This window comes from Paralichthys olivaceus, chromosome 13 (assembly GCF_024713975.1).
Source record: "Paralichthys olivaceus isolate ysfri-2021 chromosome 13, ASM2471397v2, whole genome shotgun sequence".
Lineage (NCBI taxonomy): Eukaryota > Metazoa > Chordata > Actinopteri > Pleuronectiformes > Paralichthyidae > Paralichthys > Paralichthys olivaceus.
Genome location: NC_091105.1, coordinates 22,549,768 through 22,560,013, shown reverse-complemented (window position 1 = coordinate 22,560,013; position 10,246 = coordinate 22,549,768). Strand labels below are relative to the sequence as shown.

The 10,246-nt window shown below is 44.1% G+C and overlaps 1 protein-coding gene across 2 annotated transcripts; it reads right to left on the bottom strand.

Annotated features, from left to right (window-relative positions):
* Positions 1 to 255: 255 nt before the first annotated feature.
* pnisr (PNN-interacting serine/arginine-rich protein) lies at positions 256 to 7,301 on the bottom strand. Of its 2 annotated transcripts, none has more exons than XR_011245844.1 (12): positions 7,181 to 7,301; positions 6,566 to 6,673; positions 6,239 to 6,415; positions 5,511 to 5,700; positions 4,900 to 5,062; positions 4,180 to 4,370; positions 3,882 to 4,022; positions 3,674 to 3,773; positions 2,983 to 3,036; positions 2,395 to 2,589; positions 1,180 to 2,290; positions 256 to 649 (listed from the first exon to the last, which is right to left on the bottom strand). XR_011245844.1 is itself a non-coding variant. In XM_020091347.2 (12 exons), the coding sequence occupies exons 2-12, from the start codon at positions 6,651 to 6,653 to the stop codon at positions 616 to 618; spliced, it is 2,508 nt and encodes an 835-aa protein (XP_019946906.2). In that variant the 5' UTR covers positions 6,654 to 6,673; positions 7,181 to 7,301; the 3' UTR covers positions 256 to 615. The 2 variants fall into 2 exon arrangements, 1 of the variants encoding a protein (XP_019946906.2); XM_020091347.2 differs by having other exon boundaries at positions 5,447 to 5,700.
* Positions 7,302 to 10,246: the final 2,945 nt, after the last annotated feature.

The following is a 10,246-nucleotide window of genomic DNA, read 5'->3' as shown; positions in this document are numbered from 1 at the left end:
AATAAAGGTCAGAACCTTTATTTACCAGAAGTCTTCATATACAGTCTATGGTCAGAACACATTCTGCTGCACTGATGTGATTGGAGGACATTGTCGTGCTTATGGTCCTGCAGAGCTTATGACTGCTCTTGAACCAGTATGCAGACACGGTAACAGCAGCTCTGTCCTGTGATACGAACATGCAACATTTCCAGTTTCACATAAAATGGTTTCCTGTTCACTGACAGCATGATCGAAGACGCAGAGAAGCAAAAACAAGGAACAAACGGTTTTATTGACATTTTACAATAATATTGGAGGAAAAAGATGAACCCTGTTACTGTTTAAAATGATACAAGTTGAATCTTTAGTGTTTACTGAATCTTGTTAAGTTTTGCATAAAATTACAAGTGTAAAGTCCTACCATTCGAAATGTCTTGTTCTTCAGTCACACTTTAAAATAACAACATATTTACACAGATGAAAAAAAAAAAAGAAATGTGAGAGAGAGAGAAAGAGAGAGAGAGGGAGGGAGGGGCGGTCACCTACACAACTGCCTCTATAATGAGACAAGCCTGTTCAACTCATGGAATTTAAAATGGTATCGTGCACAGATCATGAGGTTAGCTGTGCTCCTCAGCGTCTGCTATGACGGGAGAGGGACGCTGACCTGTAAGAGAGGCGCAGACAAAACATTAATATACTGCACCGAGAACTCTCACCCACACAGACTACAAAACACAGACATGCACCAGACATACTGCCAGAGTATGACATACTGTATATGAAATCTACCCTGTGCAGCCAAGTGATATGCATTTGTTAGGTTCACGTGATAAGACCTTATCTAAGTTCCCCCCACTCTTCTCTGGGCAGCAAACAGACAACACATTTTAACAAGGGGCTGAAAATATCTAGTCTAGTAAGGTAACAGAGGGTAGCATCGAGATTTGATGAAACTGAAATTCATCCATGGTCAATTTGCATTTGATAGAAAGAAAACTATCATTATATGCTAAAACTCTTTATTGCATCAGATGTGACTGAAGCCACGTTTTCAAAAACATTCAAGCAATCATTTCTATGATTTTCCTTCAGTTATTGAAAAATATATTGACTAAAAGGAATCCAGAGAAATCACAATGAGACGTACAATGAGAACATACAATAAGAAAGAGAGAGAATAAAAACGAATACTACCTTGATCGCGACTTAGACTTGTGTTTGCGGCTTGCCTTCTTACCAGACTTGTGAGATTTTTCCGTCGACCGTGAGCGACTACGTTTGGATTTCTTAGATTTCTTTTCCTTGCTAACCTCGGGGGTAGGGGATCTACTCGAGTCAGAGTCTGAGCGTCTCTTGCTAACTTTGGCGGAGCCCTTCTTGCTGCCTTTGCTATCCTGCCGGGAGTGCTTGTCACTCTGAGAGTCCGTAAATGAGTTGCTCTCTCTCCGTTTCTTTGATTTGCCATTCTCCTCTGTGACTCCAGGGCTTCCTTTTTCCTTTTCCTTCTCATTGCCCTTTGGTTTTTCTTTCCTTTTATCAGAATCTTTCTCCCTATCCTTGTCTTTATCCTTCTTTTTCTTATCTTTCTCATGGCTGCGACTCCTGTCTCTCCGCCTCTCGCGGTCTTTGCTGGAGGCCTTCTGCTTGTGTTTGCTGCTGCGACTATGACTGCTGTCCCTGCACTCTCTGCTCCTCTTCCTCTCTTTTTCTTGCTCTTTCTCCTTTTCTCTCTCTCTGCTGCGACTGCGGCTGTCTCTGGCCCTGGCTCTGCCCCTGTCTCTCTCTCTAGATCTGGACCTGCTCCTGCGACTCCTGCGCTCCCTGGAATCACTGCGGTCTGTCTTGTGGCGGCCTGACCTGTCTGTGCTGCTCCTCCTCCTGTCCCGGACCTTCTCACTACGCTCGCTGCGACGCCTGTGTGAACTGTGGCTGCGTTTGCGAGCCTTGCGAGACGAAGAGCGACTGCGTCTCCTCTTCCTTTGTGGGGAGGATGATCGAGAGGAGCTGCGGGAAGATGCTGAAGAAGAAGAGGAGGATGATGAAGAACGACTGCTGCTGTGGCTGGAGGTGGACAATGAGCTGCTGCTGTGACCATTTGCAGGGGAACCGCTACCACCTCGTCCCGATCGCTCCTTCCCTCTACCCGAGTGCTTGCTTTCACTACCCTCCTTTTCACTACGGGACCTACGTCTCTCTACCATGGGCTCCGCCTCCCTCTCTTTTACTTCCTGCTTGTGTGGAATCTCTGCCTGGCCCTCATCATGTTCCCCTTTTTCTCTGCTCAATCTCTCCTTCACCATCTCCTCTGTGGAAACAAACAAAAACAGGAAATAGGCTCTGTTAGGATTTGCAACACAGTATGACTGCAACTTCGAGTGACAGTTAGACGTCACAAACATCACATCTTACCGCGTGCAAGCAGAGCCTCTTGTGCTTGTTTTTCTAGCAGCTGCTGCATTTCCCGTTCTTTGCGGCGGAAGGCGTCCTGCTTCTCCCGGATGCGGTGGCGCAACTCCTCCTCGTCTGTGTCAGAGGACTCGGATCCTCGCATGCTGTGCTCCTCCTCATCCTCACTCTCATCTGAACCATAGTCACCGAGCCCGCCTGCCACAACAGAGCCCCCAGGTTGTTGAGTGTTGGAAAGGACCCAGATCCATTCTCACAATCAGGTTCCAACTTCTGAAACCCCTTACTCACAACCCAAGGTCCCCTCTCTCCCAAAAAGGTACTTAATCCTGTTTAATGCTGTATTTCATTTCCATAATCCCCTTAAAAACAAACTAATACATACAGATATCCTTTCAAAAATACTAATATCAATACTTTGAGCGCATGCTTCTACCATCAGAGTGCAAAACTAAACCCAGTAGGATGCCACTTCAGTCTTAATGAATCTTTATCTTGCGTTTTTCTGGTTCCAACTAACACGGCGGCATGAAATTGAAATTTTTTATTATTTTTCTTCCCTCCCCCCAGTGACAAAAAAGGGATACTCACTGAGACCAGTCAGAGAAGCCAGTGCACTTGACTGTGCCAGCTGTTTTGCAGGAGCTTTGATTCACATCAACAACAGGAACAACATGTTAAAAACACATACTGCCATTTTCTCAAAGGCACGAGAGTCGCTAGAGAGGGCGGTCACAGAAAAAGGACTATTCACATGAGCTGCCGTTGGTAAGAGAAGAAACAAAACAAAAATGAGAACAAAAAGGAAAAAAAATGGAGAGAAGAGAGAGGGTTAACAAACAAACTGCTGTCACAATCCAAGTCAAACAGTTGGACTGGAGGAAAAGAACCAATCTGTACTAATGCACAGTCACTTGAATGGAGAAAGTCACTTGTGTCAATAACTGGGTGCTGGTCTGAGTCAATGCTGAGACTTTGTTCAGCCATACAGTCTTTCAGTTGCACCTTCAATGCCATGATGAAGATGTTTTCAAGTGATTGTGGGAAACATGGCTCTGCTCACTCTCCTTCTGATGCATTAGCAGAGAATGGTTGAAAATACATTTCAGACATACTCCCAGGTTTTTATTTTTTAGATTAGTTAGTTGCTCAATCACCCTTTTACAGGGCACCACTGAATCTAATTTAAAATACTTATATAAATATAATGGATCTTCAGATTTCAACAATGTCTTGATGACAAGTGTGGATGATGTATAAACTGGAAAAAACAAAAGCAGACCTCGAGTGGCTTTCCGGTGAGTATCTTTGGCAATGTGCAGGATCTCTTCGTTGGTGACCTCAAGAAGGATCTCTGTCAGAAGTGTTTTTGTGATGATCATCTAAAAATTGAGTGAAAAGCATAGGAAATGCAATATTTTCAATGAATATTTTCAAATCAAAGGTGGATATATCAATTACAACAATGTAGATGCATTGGTCAAACTCACTAGCTGAAATTCCTTTTCCTCCTCAGTCATTTCAGGTTCACTGTCCTCTGCAGGAGGTGATGGGCTCCGGACAGAAAACTCCCTCTTTATGACGGGCTTCTCTTCCTCGTTGTTGTCTTCATTCCCCTCATCGTCACTGTCCTGAAGTAAAAACAATAAAAAACTGAGATTAAAATCGCAAAGCGTTTAAACGGATCATTGCTGTAGTTGGACTATACATATCATCACTAACACAACAATGTAAACTGATTTTCAAAGATAACCCTTCTGCAGTCAAGGCCAAAAATGTGTTGCTTACAAATTTGCTCTTGCGAGGCACACGTGGCCCGTCACCCTCCTTGTCTGCTTCGTGTTCGTTGCTATTATCCTTTGCCATCTCTGCGCGCTCCTTCTCCATTCGTTCGCGCTCCAGCTTCTTCTGCTTCTCTCTGTCCATCTTTTCAAGGCCTTCACGGATCCACGCAGGTAGTGTTCGTCTTTTCACAGCATCTAGAGGAGAAATCCATGGTCAAAAGGATTGTATCCGCATACTGACGTATGAAGATTTGTCAACTTGTTTTGAAGTTTTTCCATTCACACACGTAGAGGACACCGACAAATAAGTGAAGAGAGTTTGTGGTCATAAGAACTGACACTGGTGTCTGTGTTTTGTCAAGACAATCACGTGATCTACGCAGCGGAGTTACTACATCACTTCCTGTCTCTGTCAGCTGCATCCGGCTGCTCCACCTCTCGTCTGAATAATGGAGGATAACGGTGCTGATGTTCTGTAATCAGAAATATGTGATCTCTGCAACCAAATGAATATGTTACTTCCCGCCTCTGATTGCTTGCACCACTCCTCACCTGAGACCTGCGGAGGATTTGTTGCTGTTGTGAATGTGTCTGAGCAGAGAATCTCCCGCTCCGTTGATTGTGTGAAAGGCAAACTGGGGAGAATGTCCACACCTAATTCTCCAGAGTTCCTCCGCAGGTCATCTCTGAAAACGACTTTAGATGAGTAAAATCTCCCACTCACCTAATGGTGCTGCGGCCTCCTGCTTGACAGGGAGCTGGATGGGGGATCTGGGCCGTTCTCTGAACCCGGGGGGTCGGGCATCTCGTCTGTTCTGAGGAGGACCCTGCCAGTATGGAGAGTGGAAGCCCGTAGGTGTGGGGGCGAAGGACGAGGCAGCTCCATGCTTTGGAGAGACAGCACAAAAGTAAAATTAAGAGAATTTTAAAGCACAGAAGGTCCTGTACATACCACCAGGTGGCATTCAATGAGCGTGGGGGCTGTGGTCTTTCCCCAGGTTATTTTAGCTAACATTCATCCATAGCTCCTAACTGTGCTAGAAAATTTGTTTGCTTGGAAAAAAAAAAGAACAGCTGATAAAATAATACCAAACCATGCTGGATCCTCAACAAGCCAACACTTTCCTCTGCACCGCATCAAGAAAGCAATGACTGATACACCTAGATGCTGGGACCCGGCACAGTTTCTATGGATTGCTCCTTCTTGTGTTACTTGGTTGTCACACTAAAACCCAAACGCTTCAACAGTTTCTACCGTAGCATCTGCATACCTGATAATCAAACTGGTTCATGGCCATGGGGGCCATGGCGTAGCTGTCGGGCTGTGCCCCATACCCATGGCTGTTCTGGGGGTAAACCCCGTGGTGGGCTTCAGAGTTGAATTCCACGCTGTCCTGGCTGTTGCTGTCCTCACTGGGGTTCACCACATCCATTGGTCCTGACCCTGGAGGGATCCAGGCCTGATCAGGGGGTGGAGGAGGAGGAGGAGGAGGAGGAGGGGGTGGCTGTCCGTGCATTCCCCATTCTATTAAAAATGTACGAAGATGACATAGTAAATACAAACCAATGCAATATGTGGAAACACTGGAAAAAAAAATCAATGTGGCTGTCGTGTGTGTGTGTTCACAAGACCAGTCAGAGCACCACACAGATCAAGAATTTCATTTTTCTCCAGAAGCTGCATTGGTTGAAAACTGTTTCTAGCTCTACCTGTGGCTGACCAGTGGTCAGTTTGATGCCCTTCTAGCTTGGATCAGTAGCAGGACCTGTCACCAAGTTTATATTCTGAACAGTAATTGGCTTTCAGAACATCGCAACATGCAAATATTAATGCTCAAAATCAAAAAGTATATCAAGTGAGAGAAACGAAAGTTCACTTTTGTCGCGACATGTCACTCGCAGATTGCGATTAATTTGTGTCTTTGACTTTGTGTGTAATCTCAATGCACAAAATATTTGCTTTGCATTTGATGTAAGTGCACCATTTAAATACATAAGAGGAGAATAGAGAAAATGAACAACCAGAATAAATGCCTTACAGCTCACGAGGATTGAATGCATACCTGGCTGCCACATTCTGCCAAAAGCTGGGTCACCCTGGAAGGCACCGTGGTTACTTTGTCCGACGGGTTCAAGGCCTGGGATGTCCTGCCCATTGGGCTGAACGCTCGGCTGCTCTGCTACTGTGGACTCCTTCTGGGCTATCCATGCCTGTGCCAGAGCGGCCCAGTCCACTTGACCTGCAGCAAGTCAAGAGATAAACACACACATGTAAAATGTACTGACAAACACAAAGGCTCTTACACTGGAGGGTGTTCGAGATGAGCAAGGAAGACCTGCAGATTTGATGTTAGTAAGAAATGCTTTCACTGTGTGTGTGCATCACTGACCTGGATCTTGCTGGTGCTGGAAGGACTGCATCCACTGCTGCTGGCTCAGAGGCCACTGCGGCCAGGGCTGTCCTCCCTGGTCCCACATCTCTCTCCCTGGATTCGAACCTGAAACATGGAGAGCGGGCCCACTGAAGTTTTCTGGTTTTAAATTAGCACCACTCTCACTGACATGGCAATAGCAGTTTAAGTGCTGTAACATTACACTTGGATCTGGTCTGGTGGACACACCAACGAGTGAGCGTTAGCTTCGACTGCAGCGCTAACGTTACCTCAAGCTGCTCGGCTAGCTGTGCTAGCATTACGTTAGGGGCGCTTCCATCTGATGGGATCAAAGCCTCTGTGCTATAATGTCTTGTAGCATTTATTGATATTGCTGAAATACATTCGTAGTCGGTAAAATGCCCCAAACTGTCTGTGCTCCTCCGAGCAGCAGAAGCTCAGCCAAGCTAACACGAGCTGACGTTAGCTGAGATCAAAATGAACGCTAACGTATAGCAGCAGCATTTTAGCCGTTGAACAAATACGCCTCGGTGTTTGGATTACAGTCCGCGCAGATGTGTACGGTGGAGGAAACTAAAAGGAGCTCTTTGCTTTCAGTAACACGATCCCCACCTTTTCCTCACAGGCTCCCTCCGGCGCTGCGGCTCCGGATCAAAATGGCTGCACTGGTGCCGAGGCTCTTGCTGGTGCCTTCAGGAGCTGCCGGGAATTTTGTAGTTCGCACTTAATCAGTATTTACCTTTTTCAAAGTGTGTTGCATTTATCGTTTCACACATGCAACTCTGTATGTCTGCAAAATGAAATGCGCCATCAGCCCACGATTTTTTTAAAATGGGAGAGTAACAAATAAAGGAAACTTTAGGATATTATATTCCAAAATAGTAAGAACTCTCATTAATCAGTAATTTTGACTGGTGAGTTTAGATTTCCGCTACGATGCCCTTTTTATCGAGCTCAGAAGATTACGAGCAGCAAGTAAATGCATCATTGGTACTGCGAGTTTCATTGCACTTGTGACTGAACTGAGTGCACGCGCACTCACGCACGCTCACGCACACTCACGCACAGATCCTTAACCATTTCCCTTTAATGTCTTTATATATAGCTCTATGTGTATATATATAGTTAATTCATTTGTTGTTACTTATCCTAAGTGTAACTCTCCTGTAACAAATCTTAATTCTCTTTTATTGATTATTGCTGTTATTAATATTTATCACAGATATATGCCATAGCTTTCTCTATTTAACAGCGAGGGAAGAGGCCTTGGAGGTTTGGATAATTTCTATAAAACCTGAAACTCCTGCTGCCCCACCGGAGCTTGTGGTCTTTCAATCCTTTCATTATATTATTACTTTATTTACTTATTTATTTATCCATTTTATTTCATTGAGGGACTTCTAACACTCACCATCCCTGTATGTACCTGCCCGCTCATTCAAAGTGCTGCATTCTAACTCCAACCTAACCTGGTTCTAACCTTAAAAGGAAGTCTGAACCATCACACAGCCTTTTGTAAAAAAAAAAGAGAGGACCAGTCAAAATGTCCTCAGTAGGATTTAGGTTAAGGGAACTATTGGCACAAATTGATTATACAATAATCCTAGCGATGTTTTCACTAGTGTGTTTCATCTAAGTTGTATGGATTGTTGTTTTCTTTATCCTAGAATGGGCCCTTTATATCTATGTTTGTTACAGTAGCCCAGACTGGACAAACTAAACATCTTTTGAGTTTTTATGACAACTGACGGCTGCCTGGAAGGAGAGGGTAAGGTGAGGGGTGTTCAGATGCAACATGCAACTTTACCACTAGATGTCACTAAATGCTACACACTGAACCTTTAAATACACACACACGCACACACACATGCACACACACAGTCCAGCATGACACCTGACATTAACAGTCTGTGTGCATGAGGAGGAAGAACAGTCAAGGTGAAGCTTGTGTATTCTCTCTGCGTGGAGGCTCTGGTAGTTTGAGCCAGAGCACTTTGACGTCAGATCTCTCATCAATCTGTGACAAACACAATCCTGAGAAGACTTCACAGCAGACTGACCTAAATTATTACATGGCACTAGGTTTCCTCTGAGAATACGCCCGATCTTCTCCTCATACCTCTTTCCTTGTTTCAGGTGTTAGAGGTGAACAACTGTTTGAAGAGGGGTGCACTGTGTTTGGAATTAGACGGCTGCTCTGCATCCATTGACCACACCTCCTCAGTTTCAGTGAGTCACATTTGACACATTACGTTCCAGTGCAGTGGTTGTCTCTGATTGTCTCTTTGCTGTTGTGAAGGGGTTTAAAACAAACTATGAACGACTGTAACCTACAGAAATCCCCAAATGATCAGTATGGCTCTGAAGTACATCAGCGAAGTGCAGCAGCAGCAGCAGCCCACTTCCAAACTGCTTGGCCCGTGGGTGTTAGTCATAGAGCTGATCTCAAAAATGCTGCAGGGCTTCTGGCTGTTTCCTCCCCCAGCAGCTCAGTGTTCCATTTATGGGCAGACAAACAGAGGACAGTGGGGGATGGAGAGATTGACCTGTTAGCAGCTGAAGGTGGAGATGCTACAAGCAACTCTTAAACCTCATAAAGTACTTTATAATACTTTTTGTGTATTTGAGATTGGTGTTAATAGAATGACATAAAGCATCATGACCAAGAGAACAGAGAACTCATGAATTTGACCGGAGGTGAGATGCCAACTCTTTTTGGTGTCAAGTGCACAAAAAAGTTTAGCAGTGCATCTGAGAAAACACCAGGTAATTATAGGCTGATTAAGTTGAGTGTGTTGAAAATATGCAGTCACAAAATACTAACATTTGTGGCAGCTTTTGACATTTCAGATTTAGATTCTAAATATCATCAGATCAGAGAACAAGATAGAACACTGTTATATCACTGTTTTTTACAATAAGACTGAATACAGCATTTAAATGTTATATGTATTATGACAGGAGTCATATTATACTACCTGATAAGTACTCTTAGTTCGCCTCCACTCCAGCGACAGCCAGTGACAGATGCATAATATTTGTCCAGTATGTACGAATGTCCCTATGTCCGTTCCATTTTTGGGAATTAGATATCTCGGGAACACCTCTAGGGAATTTCTACAAACTTAATACAAACATTCAGTTAGACTCAACATATAACTAGTAAGATTTTGGTTGATAGAGGTCAAAGGTCAAGGTCCCTGTGACCTCACAAAACATGTTGTTGGACCTTGAAGGAATTTCTATAGATTTGACACAATCATTCTCCTGGACTCACAGATAAACTGATTAGATTTCAGTGGTAAAAGGACACAGTGACCTTATATGAATCGGGAAAGAAATGTATGCTGGGATTTGGCGCTATTCAAACAAAATTAAATTGAAATTGAATTATGAAGGCCTCTTTTTCAAATATGCAACAATAGTGTTAGGTTGAGCATCTGATGTGAAGTTGCTCTGCAGCCCTTACTGGATGTCACCGTTTTCCAATAACATGTCCAATAATAATATATTTAATGAGGGTCCTGTTGGTCAACACAGTGTTGGTGGTAGATTATAGTGTAAAGAGCAAAGCCTGAGGCACGTGCAGTGTGTAGATGTTTCTGCATGCGTTTACCATGTTGTGCGTTAATGCACGTATGTGGTTCGGTGTCAGGAAAAGTGAGACTGACAGTGACG